The 27,415-nt window shown below is 39.3% G+C and overlaps 1 protein-coding gene and 1 pseudogene across 1 annotated transcript in view; one reads left to right on the top strand and one right to left on the bottom strand.

The window, feature by feature from the left end:
• The window catches only part of MCF2 (MCF.2 cell line derived transforming sequence), a 125,481-nt gene that overhangs the window by 72,770 nt on the left and 25,296 nt on the right, over window positions 1-27,415 (bottom strand). The window contains exons 2-4 of the mRNA XM_027534128.1: window positions 13,364-13,432; window positions 8,424-8,538; window positions 6,169-6,259 (exon numbers count right to left, since the gene is read on the bottom strand). Coding sequence (XP_027389929.1) covers window positions 6,169-6,259; window positions 8,424-8,538; window positions 13,364-13,432 — 275 coding nt within the window. The remainder of the gene's footprint in view (window positions 1-6,168; window positions 6,260-8,423; window positions 8,539-13,363; window positions 13,433-27,415) is intronic.
• On the top strand, window positions 9,664-9,747 carry LOC113888315 (annotated as a pseudogene).

The following is a 27,415-nucleotide window of genomic DNA, read 5'->3' as shown; positions in this document are numbered from 1 at the left end:
AGACTGGCTGCCTTACCTTTAGGAATAACTTGACCTTGACACCTACAAAATGGGACAAAAACTAACAGTCAAAACAAATGTTTGAAACAATTTAGCATCACGGAGCCTACTGAACAAAACCATTACAATTTCATATCATTACAGAGTATTAATACTGAGTTGCTAGCATGTGATTGACCTCAGTAAGGTGGGAACTATCACTTTAGAATATGCTGAGAAAAATCTTATGACCTCAAGCTATAGAGAAGAGTTTCCAATGCTGTGAGCTACTTCTGTACTCATTCTTCCCACACTGAAAGGGTACAGAAAGGAAGAGTTACTCCACGGATCACCAAATCCCTTGCCAAGTGACCTCAGGCGTAGGATACTCCCCAGCAATGCTCTTTCCTTGTGGCTCACCCTTCTTGTCCCATATCCATTCTCAACAACCTCCCTCACTTGTTCACAGTCATTGCAATTGCCATCAAGTAGCCAGCTGAAGCCTATCTGTGGTCTCTAAGGCCACTTTACCATCCTCCCAGGTGCCACCTATCGTAGCCTCCAGAATCAGCCCAACACCAGAGATTCTTCCAAGTCAAACCATGGCGTCACCAGCTGAGTTGCAAATTTTCACTCTGGTCAAGTTGTATCCATGCAAGCAGAACAAATCTGTCTTCCACTATAGTTCTAGGCTTTAGACTTAATCCAATCAATTTCATTTCAAGCTAGCTGTTCCTACGAACAACTTCAAGTAATTAATTTGAGAGAAAAAGAGAGGAAAGACACCAAGAAAGATAACAGACACATATGCTATGCCTTGGAGAAGGCCATGGCACCCCACTCCAGTATTCTTGCCTGGAAAATCCCATGGACGGAGGAGGCTGGTAGGCTGCAGTCCATGGGGTCGCTAAGAGTCGGACACAACTGAGCGACTTCACTTTCACTTTTCACTTTCATGCACTGGAGAAGGAAATGGCAACCCACTCCAGTATTCTTGCCTGGAGAATCCCAGGGACGGGGGAGCCTGGTGGGCTGCCGTCTATGGGGTCGCACAGAGTGGGACACAACTGAAGCGACTTAGCAACAGCAGCAGCAGCAGCATGCTATTCCTTAAGGTCGAAACAAATGTCATCTCCTTTGCGAGGCCTTCCCCACCAGCTAGAAGTTCTTTCATAATAGTTATTTAATAGTTATTTATGAACATGTTCCGCCTTCTCTACTAGATTGACAGCTCTTTCAGCTCTGTAGCCATTCCATGTTTACCTGTGTAACCCATATTGTCTGTAGCACAATACTAGATATACCTACTCATTAAGTACTTGTGTGTTGCATTAATTTTTGTGTATATTAAGGTATGTGTATAAACAGAAAGGGCTTCCCAGGTGGCACTAGTGGTAAAGAGCCTGTGTGACAATGCAGGAGACATATGAGATGAAGCTTCAATCCCTGGGTCGGGAAGATCCCCTAGAGAGGATATGGTAACTCACTCCAGTATTCCTGCCTAGAGAACCCCATAGACAGAGGAGCCTGGCAGGCTACAATCCATGGGGTCACAAACAGTCGGACAGGACTAAAGTGACTGAGCATGTATGCATGCATATATAGGAAACGAAGTTCAGAACTGAGAAAACATCTATGCATATAAAGGAATTAGGAATCTTCTTAACACTTAAGTCAATTACTTTTCATAACAAAAGTACTAATGTCAGTTGCACCCAATATTGTATTGTGTGAGGTGCACACAGGTATCTCTTGTGCACCATAAACTCTCTGTTTAAAAATCTTAAGTTATTATTCCCATAATACAAAATCATGTGTAGAGCTGGAGATACAATTTTTTCAAAATAAAAAGATTCATATCCTAAACTGTAATTTTAAAAATACTATCTTGTGCTAAGAGCTTTATTAGAAAATAAACCAGTTACTCACCCATGGATGTTCACTGACATTCAACAAGAATAAAATTCCTACTGGTTTATTTCCCTGATCTTACTTTTGATTCCAAATGTCATTCTGTTCTATGACTGATTGTCACTCTCACATTTTGTGTGTGTGTTGTCTTGATTATTTAAACAAGCTTTTAAATCATAGCATCAATAACATTATCTTAAGTTTTGAAAGAAAAAGAGCAGCACCGAAAACTGGACTGATGACCAGTTAATTATTAAATTAGCTAGTGTTATTTCACATTTCTCCAAACGACATCTAAATAGCCCTTCTGAAATTTGCTGGGAATTTGGTATATAAGTGAACCAATGATGGGAAAAATTGAAAATGTATCTGAAAGAAGAGATTTCTAAATTCTAGCTTATAAATAACAGTGAGTCACTCTTTTTTTCCTTTAAAAAAAGGTAGTCAACAGGCTACAATTCTGCATCTTTAACATTTGAATTTGGGGAAATATTTTTTTTTAATTTGAGGAAAAACTGAAATCAGAAAGAATTCAAATCATCACACTTAACATTTTTTCACTTATCCAGTAACACGTAGCCTTTTTAAACACTGATAAAGTCATCTGCAGATCTGTCCATGATACCATAATCTACTTGTCCATGGTAAAAAGAAGGATGAATCCTTTTGTTCAATATTATTTAATTGATAACTAGTGACTTTAAGCTACTCTGCCAAGTGAGTCAATATTGTTCATACACTCTTAAATAAATACCATGACGAAGGATGCTTCCTCATAAATTTGATCACATTTATGTGATCACTGTTAAGATCACAGTGCCCTATGTCCATATCACAGTAATCACATCAATAAAATCCACGTAAATCCAAGTCTCCATTTTCGCCCTCCGTCCTGAAAAGCCCCATTCAGCAGTTTGTGCTATAGCACCATGCTGCAGCATTCCTGCACTTCAACTTGGGAACAGGCTTTCCAGGACTGCAGGCAGAGCCCTTACCGCATTCCTTCTGAACCTCATCTTGCCTCTCGGGGGAGTTGCTTCTGCCATCTCGCCTATACACAATAACAGGCTTCTTTTCCAATTGTCAATGCAACATTGATGAAATATGAGCTGCGTCTTAGGTAGTATTTAAAAGCGGCAGCCAAAAATCTCTATCAAACAAAGCTACTGTGGCTGCTTCCATTACCACCCTGGCAGCGCTGCAAAAAAAAAAAAAAAACCCACTGTCTCTGATTAGTCAGCTGACAGATCCCTTCCTACTGCTCATTGTAATTCAGAGTCCACACATTCCCCCAATTACTTAGCCTGATTGAACCTCATGGATTAGCTGGTGCTGGACTTCTCAGGAAGATCAGGCTTTTCCTAAGAGTGGAGGAAGAAAAAAAAAAAAAACTCTCCTCCTAGGGGCTAGATGGGGCTGGCTTTCTCTGCGCAATTTGATTTTTAAGGTGGAATGCTAAGAATCTTTGTGAAGGTAGTATTAACTGATATCTTTATTCTTGCCCTACCCCGCTATGTAACTTGAAATTCAATTCTGTTTTTTATTATTATTATTAAATTCTATTCTGGGTTTAAGCCTGGGAAAGGTTAATAGTTTGTGGGATTTTGTCCTGATGATAATCTAAAAAGAACAGAACATGCAAACTTTCTGAGACGGGTAGGATTCTTTCCCGAAGGAACATTTCCCCAAAACGTGTAACTAAAAAAAAAAAAATATATATATATATATATATATATATATAGTCTCCTATCATTATGAAGTATAGCCTAACTGCATAGTTTCTTTAAAAATCTAGAAATTAAGGTCTTCAAATCAAATTATATAATTACTTCACAGACACTAGTTTAAAATAATATATGAAGACAATTAGATCTATTTATACAATGGCTGTTTTCACCAGAAAGTCTTTCTGAATGTCAACTTTTACTCTTGAAATTAGCTTGTATTCGATATTTACCTCTATTGCAAACAGTGTCCAATGGGCTATTAATGGTTGAGATATAATTGATGTGCTTTTGAGTATGGGTATAGAAACTATACCATAAGCAGAAACATTTAAAATATTTAAATAAAACAACGCTGAAACTAATCTATAGCCAGTCAGATGTCCTCATCACCTGCACCCCCACTCCTGCCTGGCAATTATGCAAATAAAGGGACCTTGGATGCAGAGCTCTTTGCTGGGCAGACTTCTCAATTCCCCACTGAGACAGCATCCCTAGGAAACAGAAAGGGGAGCTTCACCTCCCAAGAAACAAGTCATTATTCCTTTATTGACCCCAAATCAGTAGTGCTGTGCTGTACTGTACTTAGTCACTCAGTCGTGGCCGACTCTTTGTGACCTTATGCACTGTAGCCCTCTAGGCTCCTCTGTCCATGGGGATTCTCCAGGCAAGAATACTGGAGTGGGTAGCCGTTCCCTTCTCCAGGGGATCCTCCCAACCCAGGGATTGAACCCAGGTCTCCAGCATTGCAGGCAGATTCTTTACCATCTGAGCCACGAGCGAAGCAGTATCAAGACCCAATTCCAAAACTGATGCCATATGCCAACCAGTCACTCAATGAAAATTAATTTCATCAAACTGGTAGTTTTGGCCAAAAAGAAAAAAAAAAAAAGCTGGGCTGGGGGATTTTAAAAATGCCTTATTATAACAAGTGCTATATTTAGTGTTAAATATTTGATTCTTATCATGAACTAAAGTTTGTTCAACAAGCCTAAGGACTGATCCTAAAGGCCAGGGCATGATAAATACCTGGATAAGTATCATTCAGCCCCACTGATAGGAGTCTTCAGTACATAGAGGGCAGATGTATTCTCTCCAAAGGAATTTTACCTTTTTCTAAAAAAAATTATTAATGTATTTGTCTATCCACAAGTCCTTTGGAAAATGATAGGAAGCAGCAAGTGGAAAGGTCACCAACTGGAATTCATGAAAATTCAATTCTTGCTCCCACTCTTTTGGTTACGTAGCTATCTGACCTTGGATTCATCACATAACCTTTCCAAAATGCATATCGCATATCAATATAATTCCCTCATCTATAGGACAATTTATAAAGACATCCACCCACAGGACTTAATCAGGAAACAAAGAGAATCAACATTACTTAATAAATGTGAAAGTGTTTGAAAAAGCAAAAATATATTATATTAAAGTCGACGTTTTACTATTTTGGTGATTTTCATGAATCTGGTATTAATTCTTCTCTCCATTGCTTATGATTAAACACCTCTGTTTTAAGAAATAAACAGAAAAACTACCATACTGACTTGCCCAAGATGAGGAATAATTCATAATGGGTATGAAAACAATAATGATCTCATTCATGATACCGTGTGAGTGTCAGTGTATTTCTTATACTCGTCAGCAAGTTAGTAGAACAAAAAAGAACACTGGTTCAGAAGTCCAACAACTTAGATTTCTGTCTTGCTTTCACAACTAAACCAACTGCCTCTGGTGGGTGTGGCCTCCGTGTCGGTTGTGAGATGAAGGAAGAATTTCATTGGTTGATGATACTGAACTCTCAAAGAAAAACATGGATTGATTCCCAGCTTCTCTGGTCTGATAGAGCAAGTTGACCACATGGCACTTCCACAGACAGCCCCACTCTTACCAGCTCAGGAACAGCCTATGGGTTCCTCACCTCCCTCTTTTCTATGAAAGAACTATCAGACAATATCCAGATGAGCCTAATAATGTAAAAAGATCATCTCAGCTGTGGGCAAGACCACATCTCTCATACTTCTCCTTTAGAGACTCTCTGGGTCTTGGGGAGCTAGGGACTAGACTCTTATCAGGGAGATATGTCATTTTGCAGGTGACTCCCTACCCTCTCTATCCCAGGGGAAAGAAAAATCTAGAAAGATACGCACCAAAATGTTAAAAAATGCTTATTTCTGGATGGTTAGATTATTAACTATTGTTTTAAACCTCCTTCTTTATACTTTTCAATATACAATGTGTATACAACAAGGCTATTGCTGTTTTATAAAAAGTTCCCATAAAAAACTGCCTTCCTTTGAAAGGCATAGGAGACTATGAATCTCTTCTCACTCAACTTGAACCATTAACTACTCATTCTTTCCTATAAGGTTTTCTATTGAGTAGAGTTGTTCAGCTCAATCTCCTTTACCAATTCTTCTCTCTAGTTTCCCACCTCTCTGTTCCATCTATTTTTTTAGCCTCCATCAGAATAAAAATAATCTGTACCCTCACAAACAGAAAGTAAAATGCAAAACAAAAATAAGAAGTTATTATAGAATAAATTGGTACTTACTGAGATTTTTTGGAGAGACATTTTGAGAGAAGACCAGGTATCCAATCTTCGATCAAGAATAATGGTAAATCGGGAGTCAGATCCATTTTGCCTAGAAGATAAGAGGAAGTAATATGTTTTTCTTAATAGTAATCCAACTTTGCTAAATATGTCCTTACTTCTGATTTACATTTACATGTGATATCTGGCCCGAAGACAGATTTGGAAAGCTATCACAGTGTGCTACAATGGAAAATCAATTTAATCCCATCAGACCAGTTCAGTTCAGTCACTCAGCCATGTCCGATTCTTTGCGACCCCATGAATTAGAGCATACCAGGCCTCCCTGTCCATCACCAATTCCTGGAGTTCACTCAAACTCATGTCCATCAAGTCGGTGATGCCATCCAGCCATCTCATCCTCGGTCATCCCCTTCTTCTCCTGCCCTCAATCCCTCCCAGCATCAGAATCTTTTCCAATGAGTCAACTCTTCGCATGAGGTGGCCAAAGTATTAGAGTTTCAGCTTTAGCATCAGTCCTTCCAAAGAACACCCAGGACTGATCTCCTTTAGGATGGACTGGTTGGATCTCCTTGCAGTCCAAGGGACTCTCAAGAATCTTCTCCAACACAGTTCAAAAGCATCAATTATATGGCGCTCAGCTTTCTTCACAGTCCAACTCTCACATCTATACATAACCACTGGAAAAACCATAGCCCTGACTAGAAGGACCTTTGTTGGCAAAGTAATATCTCTGCTTTTTAATATGCTATCTAGGTTGGCCATACCTTTCCTTCCAAGGACTAAGTGTCTTTTAATTTCATGGCTGCAATCACCATCTGCAGTGATTTTGAAGCCCAGAAAAATAAAGTCTGACACTGTTTCCACTGTTTCCCCATCTATTTCCCATGAAGTGATGGGACCAGATGCCATGATCTTCGTTTTCTGAATGTTGAGCTTTAAGCCAACTTTTTCACTCTCCTCTTTCACTTTCATCAAGAGGCTTTTTAGTTCCTCTTCACTTTCTGCCATAAGGGTGGTGTCATCTGCATATCTGAAGTTATTGATATGATTGATATATTGATATTCTACTACATTTTAAAATTTCTTTTTGCCACTTACGTCAATCTTTTAAACAGGCAAATGCCACTAAAATGGATTTGGAATACTGTGATTTGGGGCATGGGTCAACATTGTAGACAGCTCTCCTTCATGACATCAGATTTAACTTCACGGCAATCCATCATAAGTCAATGATCCATTAATTCATTCAGAAAAACACTGTTACATCTCTTACCTGTTCCTTGAGGGAAGGCAGTGTAATGGATAATAAAACTTTTATTTGCCCTAAAGCGACCACTTTCAAGCTTTAAGAGGTACAGTGTAAATTTTGTTTTCTGAGATTTGATTTTTGTTCATGCATGCTTAGTCACATCAGTCGTGTCCAACTCTCTGTGACCGCGTGGACCATGGCCCGCCAGGCTCCTCTGTCCATGGGATTCTCCAGGCAAGAATACTGGAGCGGGTTGCCATTTCCTTCTCCAATGATAAAGTATGAAGTGAGTGAAGTAACGTCACTCAGTCGTGTCCGACTCTTTGCGACCCCATGGACTGTATCCTACCAGGCTCCTCTGTCCATGGGATTTTCCAGGCAAGAGTACTAGAGTGGGTTGCCATTTCCTTCTCCACTTTGTTCATGAGACTCTTCATAATATTACCATTTTAGATTAATGCCTTCTTAGTTTTCAGGATTAATAACAGAAAACATTTCCTTTAAAAAACTTGTTTGCAAACTAAATAAAATCTTTAAGGGAGCTTTGGAAACTTTCCCCTTAAAGCATTCTCATCTCAAATGATTTCTAATATCAAGAAGTTACTCCTAATCCATTTCAATATCACTTTTGAGTCTATTTAACTTTGTCTTCTTATTTTATCCTTGGAAGAAATGAAGAATATCTGTCTAGCTATTAGCTAGTGACAGTTTCTTTTAGACTTTAAAGTATGATCATCAGTTTCAACCTATGTTCTTCTGCATGGGGACAAATACTTCTTGGCCCCCAATTTTGTTTTCATAGATCCTCAGTATAATTTTTATAGCAATTTAAGTTGAGTCAGCTTCAGCTTCTCAGTTATTTCTTATCTATTTGAAAGTGAGTCTTACAAATCATTTACAATAATAATAGCCACACTAAAACATCATTTTCTTGTTATTACATTCAAATAGGTATCCAAAAAAGAAACCAAATTGAAGAAAACAGTGTAATGAAATGCTGTACCTTGCAACAGATGTCAAGTAAGTCAGTACTTTTGCTATAACTTCTTCTGGTATGCATTTGAAATTACAATTTTCTGGAAACGTAATGATCCAAGCATCATCCTTTCCCCGGCCACCTAAAACAGTATAAAAAACCACATTAACATTTATGTCATAACAATGTAAAAAAGAAGATTTTAGATTTGAGAGAGGTGATAAAGAAGACAGGTTGGGGCCAATGCAACTTTTATAAGGATGATGACCTCCACAGAAACCAAAATGGCACCATGCTCCTGCTTAAGTGCAAAAAGTGGCAGGGTGGGGCACTTACCCGGGGGCCAATGATTAAGACTCCACGTTTCCGACGCAGAGGGTGAGAGTTCAATCTCTGGTCGGGGAACTAATATCCCATGTGCCATGTGGCATGGCCAAAACATCTTTTAAAAATGCAACAGGGTGGTTTTGAAATTGAAAAGAAGAAAGAAAGAAAAAGAGAGAGGGGGGAAAGACAGAAGAAAGAAAGGAAGAGGGGAAGGAGGAAGGAATAAGAGCAAAATGAGCAAAAAATGTCACGGAATGTGTGTAATAAACATAGTTGAAAATATCACTGTTCCCTCATATTGGACAACCATGGGTATTGGGAAATAAATGTTTCTATACCAATACTATGAGTTTAAATTCAAAGTGAGTCACTGACAGCTTGATAACAAGTGGAAACCTTGAAAAAATTGACCACTTAGAGTCATGGTGAACATGGAAGAATATAGTATACAAACTACAGGTAATAAGTAATGTTCTAATAGATTGGTGGAAGAAACAACATAAGGAATAATAGCGACAATGGTATAGGAATCTTACTAATGCAAAGAAAGAAAGACCACAAAGTATAAAATTCAGTGTTCATCCCACTCTACAGTCCTCTACACAGCCTGGAGGATTGAGAATGAAAGCCACTTAAGTGCAGGGGTGAAAATTCCATGTGCCTAAGGTCCCACTCTATAGTCAGCCTAACACCTGGGCACAGAGTAGGTGCTCAATACATATTTAGTGTTAAATGGAAGTTGAAGGATTATTTTAGGCGGCAAGTTGCAGGGTGGCCTTTGAATCTGGCTTGCTAAAAGAAAATTTCTGAGAGATTTTGTTGTAATTCTTATTTGGCTGAATTTAAGTGAATAGAGATATAAGATATAAAAAATTCAATATGCAATAAAACTATGACAAAGGCAAAGGAGATAAAGTAGAATGATAAAACAACTAATTCCAGCTTTGCGCAGTGGCAGTATCGTAGCCAATGAGGTTTATCCGAGGCGCGATTATTGCTAATTGAAAAAAAAAAAAAAAACAACTAATTCCAAAAGAAAGCAAAAATGGAAGGAAAAAACAAAGAACAGGACAAATAGAAAACAAATAGTAAAATGATAGATTTAAACCAAGCCATATGCATAATCACATTATAATGTGATTGTAAATGTGAAGTGTAAATGATTTTGACACTTCAATTAAAAGTTAGAGATAGTCTAATTGAATAAAACAATCAAGACCCAACTATATACTGTCTACGAGAAACAGACTTTAAATATAAAGGCACAATGCATTAAAGGAAAAAGATGAAAAAAGATATATCATGCTAATTAGTTCAAAGGAGACTGTCTAATATCAGACCAAATAGATTTGTCAAAATTAGGAGATCATTTGATAATCAAACGGTGGTAAATTCATTAAGAGGACATAACATTCCTAAGTGCTTATGTATCTGATAACAGAGCTTCAAAATACAAGAAAGATGGATGGTATGGGGAGGGAGGTGGGAGGGGGGTTCAGGATGGGGAACACATGTACACCCGTGGCGGATTCATGTTGATGTATGGCAAAACAAATACAATATTGTAAAGTAATTAGCCTCCAATTAAAATAAATTTATATTTTAAAAAAAGAAACAAAATGGATAGAGCTCCAAGGAGAAATAAACAAATTCACAATTTTAGTTAGAAATTTCACCACTCCTCTGCATTACTGATAGAAGAAGTAGCTGGGAAATTCACTAGGAAACAGTACACCTGAACAACAATTTCACGACAGTGACTTAAGTAATGTTTCTAGAATACTCTATCCAACAAAAGCAGAACACACACTCTCCACTAGAGCACTTGGGAAAAGGTCAAATTCATTCCTTGCCTTAATCTTTCTCAACAGAAACTTAAGGGAGGGTCCCCATTCCCATAATACTTTTTTAATCAGACTAGGCCAAAGTAATGAATCAAACTAGACCAAAATAATAAATCAAATGATGATAAATCTTTATAACATTCTAGACGTAAAGAGCAAGATGAAGAAAGATAATCATGGAAAATGATGGCATCCACCCAAGAATTTTAAAGGAACTCAAAGTAGAAACTGTACAACTCTGAACCAAGAGATTTAGCCAAGCATGAAACAAGGGGCCTCTATAGATAGGGTATGGTGTAGAATTAGGAATATAAGTAATATATAACATATAATGCAACATATATATAAGTTAGACTTGCCGGGCAGTATTTAGGCAAAGATCCCCTGGAGAAGGAAATGGCAATCCACTCCAGTACTATTGCCTGGAAAATCCCATGGACAGAGGAGCCTGGTAGGCTACAGTCTATGGGGTTGAAAAGAGTCAGACACGACTGATCCACTTCACTTTCACTTTCACTGTCATACCTATCAAAGGAGAGAATGTTGGTTCTTATAAGGGTAGATTCTCATCAACTAATCAATAAACTGTTATCACCACTGAGTACCCACGAGTGTTGCTGTTGTTGTTTAGTCGCTAAGTCATGTCTGAGTCTTTGCGACCCCATAGACCACAGCCCACCAGGCTCCTCTGTCCGTGGGACTTCCCGGGCAAGAACACTGGAGTGGGTTGCCATTTCCTCCTCCAGGGGGTCTTCCCAGATCAGGGATCGAACCCACATCTCCTTCATTGGCAGGCAGGTTCTTTACCACTGACCCATCAGGGAAGCACAAGTGCTGTATGTACTAGGTAGTAAACATGTGAGAAAAGAAAGGAGATATTGATATTCTAAATAGGAAGGTTTTTGTTATTTTTAACATTGGGAACCCTTTCTTCAAAAGAAATGATAGGCAAGACGTATTTTGAAAACTACAAAGATCAGATAAGAAAGGAAATTATGGAGAGTGATCTAGATCGGGAAACAGGTCCCAAGGGTGTTTCTATTTGAACATAATTTTAAAAACACTGAGGAGCTTCAGTAAAATCCCTTAATCTCAGTAGTAACATCCCTTAATCTCAATAGTGAAAGCCTATCGCACATTTATACCACTTATAAAATAAAAACATAAAACCTCATTAAGTCACCACTAATTCACAATTACTGCTAATTCTAATCATTAAAGCAGAAGCCAGATTGAAGTGTCCAATTAGGATCATCTATAAAGTAAATGCTCATTTGGTAAACCAAGCATGTAGGTATCACTTTAGGAGAAATAACTTAACTACTTAAAAGGAATAAGATTGTCTCTTGTACTCTCAACACCTAAGAAGGATTTTCATACAAACAACACATATACTTGTAAACTGTTCTTATCCATTTAATACAATAACTATAATGTTTAATGGCATAGTTCAAGTTACTCTAACACCTGAAAGGAATTTGCTTGTCTTTAAGCAAAGTTTCCCCCAGATATCTGGCCAGATTAAAACAAGAGGGATGGTTTCCTATTGCTGTATCTCTAAAAATATGTAATGCTATTGAGCAGCTTTATTCACAAGAGCCAAAAGGTGCAAGCAACCCAAATGTCCATCAATGGATGAATGGGTAAACAAATTAACTCATCATACAATGGCATATTCTTCAGCCTTAAAAAAGGAAGGAAATTCTGATATATGCTACAACATAGAAAGACCTGGAGGACATTATGTGAAATAAAAAAAGCTAGTCACAAAAAGACAAATATAGCATGAGTCCACTCATATGAGTCACCAAAAATAGTCAAATATGAAGATACAGAAAGTATCAATATAATGGTAATTGCTAGGTGTTATAGGGAGGAGGGAATGAGGGGTTATTTTTTAACCAGTTCATGGAGAAGGCAATGGCAACCCACTCCAGTACTCTTGCCTGGAAAATCCCATGGGCAGAGGAGCCTTGTAGGCTGCAGTCCATGGGGTCGCAAAGAGTCAGACACGACTGAGCGACTTCACTTTCACTTTTCACTTTCACGCATTGGAGAAGGAAATGGCAACCCAATCCAGTGTTCTTGCCTGGAGAACCCCAGGGACGGGGGAGCCTGGTGGGCTGCTGTCTACGGGGTCGCACAGAGTCGGGACTGAAGCAACTTAGCAGCAGCAGCGGCAGCAGAGAGTTTCAGTTTTACAAGACAAGAAGAGTTCTAGAAATGGATGGTGGATGGATGGCTATATAACAATGTGAATGTATTTAACACCAATGAACTATACACTTAAAAATAGTTGAGAAGGTAAATTTTATGTTAGATGTATTTCATAATACATTATTCACAAATTTTAGAAATAATATACAAATGCATATACATTTTTGAAAAGTCAAATTTTTATAGTGTGTACACTGCTTAATTAGGGTGACTCACAGCATTTTTAATGAACATTTAAGTCATCAGAGCTATGGTGGCAGCGAAAACCTCAGAGAAGTCTGTGGCTGCCCTCTCACTCAGCCTGCTCCCACCTAGGAGATGGATCCCACTTTCACTCATCATGGATTGCTAAAGATGTTTCCGAATGTCCAGTGTACAAGGCTGGTAAGCCTGGTTTTAATCACATATCTAAACATATTTAAAACCTCTAGTTATTCTCTAAATGTCCAATTTTTTAGCAACTACATGTAGTTTACTGAAATATAAAAATTATATAGCCACCTATAAGAAGGACCAAATTAACTTTGCTAATGGATTCAAACATTTGTCTGATCTTAATATATGAAAATGTCTGCTTACCAGACAGGAAGGCAATGTCTTGCATTAAGAAGTGGCTGACGTCCTTTACACAGAGAAGCACTTCGTCTTCTATTGAGAATGAGAAAGGGAGAGAAACAATAGTCACATTAAAGAACAGCCAGAAACGCACAGGGTATTTCTTAGCATGCAGAAAAGAACTCTGGGGGTTCCGAAGATCTGCCTCCGCAGGTGCAAGGCCGACCTTATCTTTACTCCTCTCAGCCACCTAAGAAGGAAATCACACTCTGGACAGTGTCATTGTATAAATAAGACCAGTTATCCTCATTCTCAGAATCTAGCCTGGGACATAAACTACTCTCAGTGACCAAAAAGCCAGGGGCAAAAGTCCAAACTCTAGTACATCCGGATTTATCTAAAGGGTAGAGAGTCATGAAGAGACATTGTAGCATAGTGTCTTCCTCTTCTGATAGTACCCTTCTCTCTGCAAAGCTTTATGAGTGATTACAAAGCATTTTTTGGGTCCTTTATCTCATTGGATCCTTGAAAAACCCTGGAGAAAGCTATTATTTTCCCATCTTAAAGGTCAGGAAAAGTGTCAGAGATCGAGTATAAAGCAGTGGTTAAACATACAGCTTTTGAGTCCAAGAGACCTGAATTCCAACCCCAGCCTGCTGCATATACTGGCTATAAAAACATGTACAAGTTACTTAGCCTCTTAGAGTCTCAAGTTTCCTTACCTGTAAACTGGCCATAATAATATATACCTCACAGGGTGCTGTGCGAACCAAATGCAAAATAACTGGCATAAGAGTCAATGTTTCTTGAACAGCAGCCTATTAACTCATCTTTGACCATTAGAGGTGGGACACATCCATGTGATCTTCAATATATTTTAGTTGTCCCAGATCTTAAGTGCTAATTTGTAATGTTCAATTCTAGTGAACTACACAGGGGCCCCAGATCAAAGTCTACTACCTGCCTCTGGTCCATGAGCCAGGATAACTTTTTCAAAGAAAACGGGCCATCAAACTCAGCTATTCTGGATCGTTGGTTTTAATGCCTGTGGTTCCACATTTCTCAGAGAAACCATGTTTTCCCCCTTGCTCACTGATACAGAGGGCCTTTAAAGACCTGGTCTCTGATGGTGTCAGGCTGATGACACATTCCCCTTCTTGGTGCTCTTCAGATCATAGCATATGGAGGGCTTGTATCCAGGCCCATCCTGCTCAAGGGCATCGCACACACAAGTTCTCAAATGACCCACACTAGAAAATGGAACAGGGGCTCTGTTACAGAGCCATACACACACATACAAAATTTGAAACATAAAGAAATGCATTGACCAATTTATTTTCATAAGATCAGTTCAGTTGCTCAGTCATGTCTGAATCTTTGTGACCCCATGGACTGCAGCACGCCAGGCTTTCCTGTCCATCACCAACTCCCAGAGCTTGCTCAAACTCATGTCCATCTAGTCGGTGATGCCATCCAACCATCTCATCCTCTGTTGTCCCCTTCTCCTCCTGCCTTCAATCTTTCCCAGCATCAGGGTCTTTTCCAAGGAGTCAGTTCTTCACATCAGGTGGCCAAAGTATTGGAGCTTCAGCTTCAACATCAGTCCTTCCAATGAAGGATGAGATGGGAGATAGTGCAAGAGGACTAGAACTTTCTCTGCTCTCAGAGGCCTGCACAAGTGGCAATGTTCTATCATTTAGATGAGAACTGACTCATTGGAAAAGACTCAGATGCTGGGAGGGATTGGGGACAGGAGGAGAAGGGGACGACAAAGGATGAGGTGGCTGGATGGCACCACCGACTCGATGGACGTGAGTTGGAGTGAACTCCGGGAGTTGGTAATGGACAGGGAGGCCTGGCGTGCAGCAATTCATGGGGTTGCAAAGAGTCGGACACGACTGAGAGACTGAACTGAACTGAACTGATTAGGCATTAAAATATTCCTACATAATAAGACCCAATTTCCTCCCTGCTCTGATCAGTAGAAATAACTATCAAGATAAATGGATAAATTTGATGTCAGGTGGCAGATCTGGAAACACTAATATCTACAACCTGATTCCTCCCATATCATTCAGGCTGTTGCATAGTTACAGAAACTATGTCTATTTACTCTACATTTTTAAAAAATCCATTCATGTAGTAAGAGAGGCATCAGGGCATAAAATAAAAGGCTGAGGGCTGGGAGTGGGAGGATTGGACCTGATGCTGGCTCGGGCACTGAGCAGCTCTAGAGTCTGGGGCAAGTTACCTCCACCCCTCACTCATTACCCACCACAGGCAATACAACAAGTACTCCAAGGCCCCAGACATCCTGAGATTCAACAACAGGTAAAATCCATAGACAGAAGGAAAACACCCTGATGTTTCTATCATAAAATGTCTTCCACAACTGTGCCGACAAAATCACATTTCAACACTAACACAAAAGGACAAAATAATAGTTAAAAGAAACAGACTCACAGGGATAGAGAACAAACTAGTTGTTACCAGTGGGGAGGAGGAAGAGGGAGGGGCAACAGAGGGGGAGGGGATTAAGAGGTAAAAACCAGTATGTATATAATAAATAATTAGCACAGGAAATGCAGCCAATATTTTATAATAACTTTAAATGCAGTATACCCAGTATACCCTTTAAAATTTGTGAATCACTATATTTTTCACCTGAAACTTGTATTATAAATCAACTACACCTCAATAAAAAAAAATGGTTAAAAGAGAAGATGGTACTATTGGGCTGGTCAAAAAGTTCGTTTGGGTTTTTCCATGGCATCTTACAGAAAAACCCAAAGAAACTTTTTAGCCAACCCCAACATTTTAGGGAATGATCACATTCTCGGTTGAAAACAGGGTGAAGGGAGAGGAGATAGCAGGAAAACGAAAGAGAAGCCACGAGGTTATCACTGAGCAGCCACAAAAGACACGGTGGGCTTATTGGTAAGAACAAAGAAATAGAGTTCAGAGAAAGCCGACACTGAGTTAAACCCAACTTTGCATCTAACCTCTTGAATTTCCACACAGATTTCCCTCAGAAATGTAAAAATGAGAACAGATGGTTTAGGATGTTCTTCTTGATGACCCTTTAAACTCTTACTCCAGAGCATGAGAAATAAAAAGCCTAGGTCACTAAAGCTGGATCAGATCCACATTACAGCGTGTTCCTTGTTGACCAGATTTATATTTGATATAAAACTTGCAGAGCTGCCCCATGTGGAAAATTCAATTGCTCAAAAATGAAAGGCGTGCATTCTCCTTACTTTGGACTAGTTATGAAACCCCAAAAGGACTGGTTGGGAAAACAAAACAAAAAGGCACTAACAGGATAACCTGGGAGATTGGGATTGACATATATACACTGCTGCTGCTGCTGCTAAGTTGCTTCAGTCGTGTCCGACTCTGAGCAACCCCATAGACGGCAGCCCACCAGGCTCCCCTGTCCCTGGGATTCTCTAGGCAAGAATACTGGAGCGGGTTGCCATTTCCTTCTCCAATGCATGAAAGTGAAAAGTGAAAGTGAAGTCACTCAGTCGTGTCTGACTCTTCTCGACCCCATAGACTATAGCCCACCAGGCTCCTCCATCTGTGGGATTTTCCAGGCAAGAGTACTGGAGTGGGGTGCCATTGCCTTCTCCGATATATACACTACTATGTATAAAATCCTGGAGGAGGGCATGGCAACCCACTCCAGTATTCTTGCCTGGAGAATCCCATGGACAGAGGAGCCTGGAGAATCCCATGGACAGAGGAGTCTGGAGGGCTACAGTCCATGGGGTCGCAAAGAGTCAGACACAACCAAAGCTACTTAGCATAGCAGCACATGTATAAAAAAGATAACTAATGAGAACCTACTGTATAGCTCAGGGAACTCTACTCAATGCTCTGTAGTGACCTAAGTGGGAAGGAAATCTAAAAAAGAGGGGATGTATATTTACTTATAGCTGATTCACTTTGCTGTATAGTAGAAACCAATACAACACTGCAAAGCAACTACACTCCAATAAAAAACTTTTTTTAAAAGGGCACTAACTCAACAGGCTTCCCTGGTGGCTCAGACAGTAAAGCATCTGCCTGCAATGCAGGAGACCTGGGTTCAATCCCTGGGTCGGGAAGATCCCCTAGAGAAGGAAATGGCAACCCACTCCAGTACTCTTGCCTGGAAAATTCCATGGATGGAGGAGCCTGATAGGCTATAGTCCATGGGGTCTCAAAGAGTTGGACACGACTGAGCGACTTCACTTAACTTTAACTCAATAGGTAATTTGACAAACACCCTCAAAAACACCCTCGTGGAACAGTCTTCCTTGAAAAGCTCTGCTGAAGAACCATGTAATTGCAAAGTCAAACACAATCAAGGACAAATTGAAGACAAGACAAAGAGAGTGCTTGTCATCTCGTTCATTCCACACATTTGATCAGGAAGCAACAGGAGCAAGCTTTTATTGCCTTGGCTATCAAGTGCAAACTCAATCTCTAATATTTCTTTTATAATATAAAAGGTAGTTGTGCAAATGAGAATACAAGCTCAGAATTCAAATATGAAGAATTTTAGAAGTCCTAAAAGGTGTGGAAATAAATAATATATTTAGGATGGTTTGCAGAGGAGGAAGGTAAACCCATCCAATTAGTTGATTCATTTTGGTGGTGTCACTTGCATAAAAAAAAAAAAAAAAAAAAACTTTTGTCACCTTAATACAGGGTGCCCTTTATAGTTTTTAAAGATTTCTTTTGCATCCATTTATTTTTTAAAAACAAATATTTCTTGAGCACTTACTAAGTGCCAGATTCTATTCTAAACTGTGGACAGATGTTCTGGGTAACAGTAAAGATTTACAATTAAAAAATGTTGTGAACTACTGGGGTTTAAGCATACTGCAACATCCCCCAGGAAACACAAACACACTGCATGCAACTCCTCCTTGGGTATGGGCTATGTGTGCAGTGTTTCCCAAACCTATTCGTTCAGGTATTTCTTTCGTTGGTTGGTTGGATAGTTGGTTGGTTGATTGGTTAGTTGGTTAGTTTTTTCCCTTCAGAGTAAAAGAGAAGACAAACAGAAAGCAACAGAGAGCTACACCGACTCCATGTAAAGCACTTGTTTTAAAAGTCAGAACACTCCATAGACGAAACGACTGCCATGGTAGCTAGAGAAGCCCTTTCCCATCACTAAGAGCATTGAAACAAGGGCCAAGCAACTCTGTAGAAAGGAGACTAGAGAGAACAGTGGAGCATATAGGTGGATTTGAGTAAATGATCTTTCGTGTCATACTTCTCCAAGAGTCTATGCCTCCATGAACTGAATGTGTGCCACCATTCCAAGGCATTTAAATTCTACTGAGTTTATTATTGACTCTTACAGGAAAAATGATGGTTTATTTGATATCTACAAGCATTCTCATTTGATAGAAAGCGTTTTTACTCCAGATTCTGGTGTATAACAGCAATAATTCCAGCCATTGAGCTTTACTTCCTGGTGACATCCTCTCATGTACATTTATCCCTTCCCTGGGGGTTCTGTTCCTATCCCATAGAAGAATATGAGTTCTGAACCATGCTGCATAATATGCCATTCTGTCCAAGCACCAGAGAACCAGGGCAAATATTAACTGCTTAAAACAGCAGATACCTCTGCTTTCATCTTTTCTGAAAAATAAGATCCAAAAGAGAGGGCATATATGTCTAGTAGTCATGTATGGATGTGAGAGTTGGACTATAAAGAAAGCTGAGTGCCAAAGAATTGATGCTTTTGAATTGTGGTGCTGGAGAAGACTCTTGAGAGTACCTTGGACTGCAAGTAGATCAAACCAGTGAATCCTAAAGGAAATCAGTCATGAATATTCATTGGAAGGACTGATACTGAAGCTGAAACTCCAATACTTTGGCCACCTGATGCGAAGAACCAACTCATTTGAAAAGACCCTGATGCTGGGAAAGATTGAAGGCTGGAGGAGAAGGGGACGACAGAAGATGAGATGGTTGGATGGCATCACCAACTCAATGGACATAAGTTTGAGCAACCTCTGGGAGTTGGTGATGGACAGGGAAGCCTGGAGTGCTGCAGTCCATGGGGTCACAAAGAGTTGGACATGACTGAGCAACTGAACTAACTGACTGAGAGCTGATTCACTTTGCTGTATAGCAGAAAGTAACACAACATTGTAAAGCAAATATACTTCAATAAAAAATGTTTTAAAATGGGAAACAAATTAAAATAGAAAAGGAAATAAAGGAAATGTCAACCAGAAAGTTATAATCTCTTTGCCACCACCAATATGAAAATAGAGGGAAAAAGTGCTGTGAATGATTAGAAGTAGCTACTTACTGAGCACCTAGTACTTGCTAGGTTTCATGGGATTTCCCAGGCAAGAATAATGGAATGGCTTGCTATTTCCTTCTCCAGAGGATCTTCCCAATCCAGGGATCAAACCCACATCTCCTGCTTGACAGGCAGATTCTTTATCATCTGAGACACCAGGAACCACATGGACAGAGGAAGCCTGACAGGTTACAGTCAATAGGATCGCAAAGCGCCTAACACGACTGAGGGACTAATACACAGTACTTGCGAAGTATGCATAAAGTACTTTGTATGCATTTTCTCTGATCTTACAACAGTCCTCCAAGATGGATATTAAAACCATCACCTTACAGATGAAGTAACAGGCTCCGAGAGGCTCCCATTCATCACTTATTTATTTAAGAAATTCACACAGAACAATTGCTAGGCACAGGCACTGTTCAGACCCTAGTAGAAGATTCAGAAGAAGTTTTCACAGTGTCATCCATTTGGTTCCCTAACCTTCAGACAGGCAGAAGAATACAATCAGCTCTAATGCAAATTACTAACTAGATATGGTTTATTAACCTCACATTTTCTTCCAGGAAGAGTTTCATCCCAAACCATATCAGGAATGTTTATAACACAATCTTTTGCCAGAAATGCCATTATTCTTACAGACTGAAATTCTTTTTGAAGGTTCACTATTGCTGGTTTCACGACTCAAATAAAACTTGGTTTTGTTTTGAGTCCTAAATCCTGTTGCAAGGCAGATGGGAGTCTATGTGTGTAATTCTTTCCTTTCAATATGAACATCAGATATACTGTACCATCTGTAAATGTAATGACTCTGACATGCAACAAATTCAAGTGCTGTCTTGACAAGTGTTATGCTTTAAAAGGTGGAACAAATAAAAGGGTAATTCTGAAACCATCACAAAATGAATTCCCATTAGACTACAGTAGAACAAACTATGCAGTACTTTGTTGTTTCATAAAGTGAAAGTGAAGTCACTCAGTCGTGTCCGACTCTCTGTGACTCCACAGACTGTAGCCTACCAGGCTTCTCCGTCCATGGGATTCTCCAGGCAAGAGTACTGGAGTGGGTTGCCATTTCCTTCTCCAGGGGATCTTCCCGACCCAGGGATCGGACCTGGGTCTCCAGCATTGTAGGCAGATGCTTTAACCTCTGAGCCAGGGAAGTCCATTTCTGCCATAAAGGTACAGTATAAAAGACTCACATAATCCTGCACTAACGAAGGAAAACCAAGATTCTTGCTAAACCCCTCTGCTCACAACATTCTCCAATCTATTTTATTCAACTCACCAAACATCTACTGGGTTTTTATTTGTTCCTCCTGCTAGGTGCTGTGGCCCACTGGAATATGAAAGAGTGTCTCACCACAAGCTTAAAAATTAACAGAAGATACAACATCTAAACAACTGGCCATAATATGTAGTACAGTATGTGCTATAATAGAAATACACAATATAGAGTAAAGGAAGGGAGAAATTATTGCATTGAAATTGAGAGATTAAGAAAAAGGAAGAAAAAAAAAGAAAAACGAGGATTTCATAGATGAGGTGACATCTGAGCTGAGCTTGGAAAACTGGGTGGGATTCAAATACACAGACAGGGGAATAAAAAATGACATAGAAATGAGGCACCAACACAGGAGTAGGTGAAGGCATCATGGACTGTATATGTCTTGATATGGGTTGAGTTCAGAGAATGGGATAATCTAACTAAAGCCAGACAGCAAGACTGGAAACAAAAAGTGGAGAACTTTTCCAAGCCTCCAGTGGAGAGCAAGCTTCTGGAATGCCTCTGATCCAGGATCTCTGCCGTAGCACAAAGGTATTTTCCAAGCAGGCAACACCTACAACACAGTGGTGGGGCTGGAGAAACTGGCAGAGTCTCGAGTCAACTACCAAGTCTGGGTATAACCTCAAGATGCCCCAAGACTCAGGTTGTTGATAAGCGTGTGTGCAACAAAACGTGCAGGAAGGAAAAGGGAAAGGGAAGTCCAAGGCCCGCTCTCCTGTAGTATAAACTCCAAAGAAAACTTGGCCTGAGTACTAAGATGCCCATTTTTTTTTCAAAAGTTAACATTTTGAAATCTCACATTTGACTCTTTTTCATTCTTCTACCCCAAACCCAATCTTAAGCACCTTAGAACAAATTAATTAAAGTCGTAAAAGGAAAAACAGGAAATTAAAAAAATTAATTCCCAGACTTCCCTGGTGGCGCAGTGGATAAGAATCCACCTGCTGATGGAAGGGACATGGCTTTGATCTCCGGAAGATTCCACATGCTGTGAGGCAAGTGCACCACAACTATTGAGCCTGCGCTCTAGAGGCCGTGTTCCACAAGAGAAGCCACCACAATGAGAAGCCCGTGCATGGCAACTAAAGAGAATAGACCCCCTCACCCCACCTAGAAAAAGCCCATGCAAAGCAACAAAGACCCAGCACAGCCAAAAATAAATAAATAATAAAATGAAGAAATAAAATTTTAAAAATTAATTCCAAAACTCTTTGTAGCTGGTATAGACATATATACATCATTAGATTTCACAATTGTCATTTTAGATGTCATATAGTCCAAGATGGGCTTCCCAGGTGGCGTTAGAGGTAAAGAACCTGCCTGCAAATCCAGGAGACAAAAGAGATGCAGGTTCAATCCCTGGATTGGGAAGATCCCCTGGAGGAAGGCATGGCAACCCATTCCAGTATTTCTGCCTGGAGAATCCCATGGACAGAGGAGTCTGGTGGGCTACAGTCCATAGGGTCACACAGAGTCAGACATGACTGAAGTGACTTAGCATGCATGCACACAGGGTGTGTAATGTCATATGCAGGCTGTGATGTTGCAGGAGATATAGAGATATATATATATATTTATATATGTGTGTGTATATATGTAGTGTGTGTATTTATATATGTATTTATATATATATATATTATATATATATATATTTATATATACACACACATATATAAATACACACACAATGGAATATTACTCAGCCACAAAAAAAGAATGAAATCATGCCATTTGCAGCGACATGGATGGACCTAGAGATTATCATACTGAGTGAGGTTTGCCAGAGAAAGACAAGTATCATATGTTGTCACTTATATGTGTAATCTAAAAAAAAAAGATACAAATGAACTTATTTATAAAACAGGAACAGACTTGTGGTTGCCAAGGGGGGATGGGGGAGGGCTGGATTGGGAGTTTGGACACAAACTACTACATATAAAATAGATTTTAAAAAACAAGAGGAGGCTTCCCTGGTGGTCCAGTGGTTAAGAATCTGCCTGCCAATGCAGGAGATATGACTTGGACTTGGTCCGAGAAGATCACACAGGCTGCAGGGCAACAAGCCTGTTCACCGTGACTGCTGAGCCCATGCACCTAGAGACCGTGCTCTGCGACCAGTGAAGCCACCACAATGAGAAGCCTGCATACGGCCAACTAGAGAACAGCCCCCACTGGATGAAATTAGAGAAAGCTCACGCACAGTAATGAAAACGAAGTACAGCCAAAAAATAAATCAAAAATTAATCAATTTTTTAAAAAGAATCTATAAAAAAATATAAAAACAAGGACCCACTGTATAGTACAGGGAACTACATTTCATATCTTGTGATAACTAAATAGAAAAGAATATGAAAAAAAGTATGTACATATTTGTATATCTGAATCACTTTGCCTTACACCAGAAACCAACAGAACATTGTAAATCAATTATACTGCAATTTTTAACAAAACTGTTTATCCAGTATGATGTCATCTATATAATTAACAAAAAAATAAATAAAAAAACTAACTTCAATGTAACAGGGCTTTTCTTCTGGGCCATAAAATTTTTTTTGGTATATTTTTCACTTTTTTGGGGTAATGATCATGTTCACTTTTTTAAGAGCAGTTTTAAGGTTAACAGCATAATTGAAGGGTAAGTACAGCAATCTCCTATATACGCTCTGCCCCTACATATGCATAGCCCCCTAAATCAACATCACTCATCAGAAAAGTACATTTGTTACAACTCATGAACCTTCACTGACACATCATTGTCACCCAAAGTCCATAGTTTACATTAGGATTCACTTTTGGTGATGTAAATTCTATAAGTTTAGACAAAAGTATAATGACATGTATCCATCATTATGGTGTCATGCAGAGTATTTTCACTGCCCTAAAATTCCTCTGTGTCCACCTATTCATCTCTCCCACACACAACCCGTGGCAATCAGTGGGTTTTTTAAATTGTCTACATAGTTTTGCCTTTTCCAGAATGTCTTATTGTTGGAATCATACAGTATGTAGCCCTTTCAGATTGGTTTCTTTCACTTAGCAATATGCATTTTAGGTTCCTCTAAGTCTTTTCATGGCTTGCTAGCTAATTTCTTTTTAGCACTGAATAATATTCCATTCCCTGGCTGTACCACTTTTTATTTATCCATTCTATTTTCCTTTTTTGATAAGTTGTGTTTTCATTTTCATTTAATTCAAAATATTTTTCTAAAATTGCTTTGAGATTTCTTCATTGACCCATGTGTTATTTAGAGGTATTTTCTTAATATCCATGTATTTTAGAATTTTCCAGTTATCTTTCTGACATTGGTTTCTAGTTTAATTCCACTGTGGTCTAAGAACAGCCATTATTTGATTTATACTCTTTTAAATGTGTTAAGGTGGTACATTGTGGTCAATATTCCCTATGAGCCTGAAAAGAATCACTTTTTAATTATATATTTATTTATATTTATTGAACTATAAATCACATACCAAAAATTCATCCTTTTAAAGTGTACAATTCGGTATATTTTAGTATATTTAAAAAATGTTGAAACCGTCACTGCTATTTTTATTTTTTTTAATTGGAGAATAATTGCTTTACAATGCTGTGTTGGTTTCTGCTGTACAACAACATGAATCACTTATAAGTATACATATATCACTTCCCTCTTGAGCCTCCCTCCTAGCACCCCCCATCCCACCCCTCTATGTCATCACAGAGCACCAAGCTGAGCTCCCTGTGCTGTATAGCAGCTTCCCACTAGCTATCTACTTTACACATGGTAGTGTATATATGTCAGTGCTACTCTCTCAGTTCATCCCACGCTCACTTTCCCCCATTGTGTCATCACCTCAATTTAACTCCAGAACATTTTCATCGTTTCAAAACGGAATCCTGTAAAATGCAAAACAAAACCACAGTGAGATACCACCTACACCTGTCAAAATGGCCATAATCAAAAAGAACACCAATAACAAATGTTGGTGAGGATGTGGAAAAATGGGAACCCTCAAGCACTATTGGTAAGAAGGTAAATTGGTGCAGCCACTGTGGAAAACTGTATGGAGGTTTCTCAAAAAATGAAAATGTAAAAAAAAGGACTACCATGTGACCCAGCAATTCCACTCCAAGGTGTATATCCAAAAGAAACTAAAACACTAATTAGAAAACATACATGTACCCCAATGTTCATGTGTATGTGTTAAGTCACTTCGGTTGTGCCTGATTCTTTGTGACCCTACAGACCATAGTCCACCAGGCTCCTCTGGCCACGGAATTCTCCAGGAAGAATACTGGAGTGGGTTGCCATTTCCTCCTCCAGGGGATCTTCCCGATCCAGGGATCGAACCCAAGTCTCTTATGTTTCCTGCATTGGCAGGTGGGTTCTTTACCACTAGTGCCACCTTGGAAGCCGCAAAGATCACAGCAGCCTTATTTACAATTGCCAAGGTATGGAAGCAACCTAAATGTCCATCAACAGATGAATGGATAAAGAAGATGTGATTTGTATGTGTGTATATATATCGGAGAAGGCAACGGCAACCCACTCCGGTGTTCTTGCCTGGAAAATCCCATGGATGGAGGAGCCTGGTAGGCTGCAGTCTATGGGGTCGCGAAGAGTGGGACATGACTGACTGACTTCACTTTCACTTTTCACTTTCAAGCACTGGAGAAGGAAATGGCAACCCACTCCAGTGTTGTTGCCTGGAGAATCCCAGGGATGGGGGAGCCTGGTGGGCTGCCATCTATGGGGTTGCACAGAGTCAGACACAACTGAAGTGACTTAGCAGCATATATATATGATATATATATATATATATATATATGAAATAAAATGAAATATTAATCATCCATTAAAAAATGAGATTTTTGCCATTTGCAGCAACATGGATAGACTTGGAGGGTAATGCTAAGTGAAATAAGTCAGACAAAGACATATGCTATATGATATTACTTATATGTGGAATCTAGAAAATACAAGAAAAAATAAAAAATTTAAAAATACAATGAACTAGTGTCTAAAACAACAAAAAAGCAGAAATACATACCTTGAGAAGAAACTAGTGGCTATTGGGGAGAGAGGCAATACAGGGGTGGGGAAGTTGGAGGTACAAACTATTGGGTGTAGGATAGGCTCAAGGATGTACTGTACAGCATGGAGAATATATCCAGTATTTTGTAATAGGTGTAAATAGAAAAATTGTATCAAATTTTCAAAATAATTTTTTAAAACTTTCTGGGAAAAAAAAAAGAATCCCTGTAGCATTAGAAGCCAGTACAGAAAGAGTTAACATAGCAGGCCTCCACTGCTTATCCTTAGAAAGGCAGAATTGCAAAGTAAGCCTTTGGCTGGCATCTGGGAACTTTGATTCAGGAAGTAAACAATGCGGATTATGCTAAACACCTGCTTTCCTTTAGGGAGCAAGGAAATGTTGGTACCTGCTAGTGATAGAGTGCCTATGTGACTACCCACCACTACCAACCCTGCAAGGAGCCTCTGAAGAGTCCCTGATGGGCAACATTTCATATGTGTCACAACTTGTTGCTGGAGGAACTATTTAAGCACATTCTTTGTGACTCCACTTGGAAGAGAACCCTTGAAAGCTTGTGCCTGGTTTTCTCCAGACTTTATATTGTGTGCCTTGCCTCTTGCTGATTTTGCTTTGTATCTGTTTGTTGTAATAAACACCAGCTATGAGCACAAAATAAGCTTGAGTCCTGTGATTCTGCCTAGAAAGTGATTAAACCTGGAGTGGTCTTGGTGATACCCAACACACAGTCATTTCCCCAAAGGAAGAAGTAAAACTATCTCTATTTGCAAATGACTTGAATGTAGAAAATAATAAGAAATTAACATACACAGACACAAAAACAATAAAGCATTTTAGTATTAATAAGCAAGTTCAACAAGAGTATAGTATATTATTATAGTATATTCTAGCTGAGCTACTTAAAATCCTAAAAGATGATGCTGTTAAAGTGCTGAACTCAATATGCCAGCAAATTTGGAAAACTCAGCAATGGCCACAGGACTGGGAAAAGATCAGTTTTCCTTCCAATCCCAAAGAAGGGGAATGCCAAAGAATGTTCAAATTACTGTACAACTGTACTCATTTCACATGCTAGCTAGGTAATGCTCAAAATCCTTCAAGCTAGGCTTCAACACTATGTGAACTGAGGAGTTTCAGATGTTCAAGCTAGATTTAGAAAAGGCAAAGGAACCAGAGATCAAACTGCCAACATCCGTTGGATCATATAAAAAGCAAGGGAATTCCAGAAAAACATCTGCTTCACTGATTACACTAAAGCCTTTGACTGTGTGGATCACAACAAACTGTGAAAATTCTTAAAGAGATGGGAATACCAGGCCAACTTACCTGCCTCCTGAGAAATCTGTATGCAGGTCAAGAAGCAACAGTTAGAACTGGACAGGGAACAATTGACTGGTTCAAAATTGGGGAAGGAGTACATCAAGGCTGTATATTGTTTAAC

Source organism: Bos indicus x Bos taurus, chromosome X (genome assembly GCF_003369695.1).
Source record: "Bos indicus x Bos taurus breed Angus x Brahman F1 hybrid chromosome X, Bos_hybrid_MaternalHap_v2.0, whole genome shotgun sequence".
NCBI classification, from domain to species: domain Eukaryota; kingdom Metazoa; phylum Chordata; class Mammalia; order Artiodactyla; family Bovidae; genus Bos; species Bos indicus x Bos taurus.
Note: the sequence above shows the minus strand (reverse complement) of the source record. Positions and strands in the feature narration are given on the sequence as shown.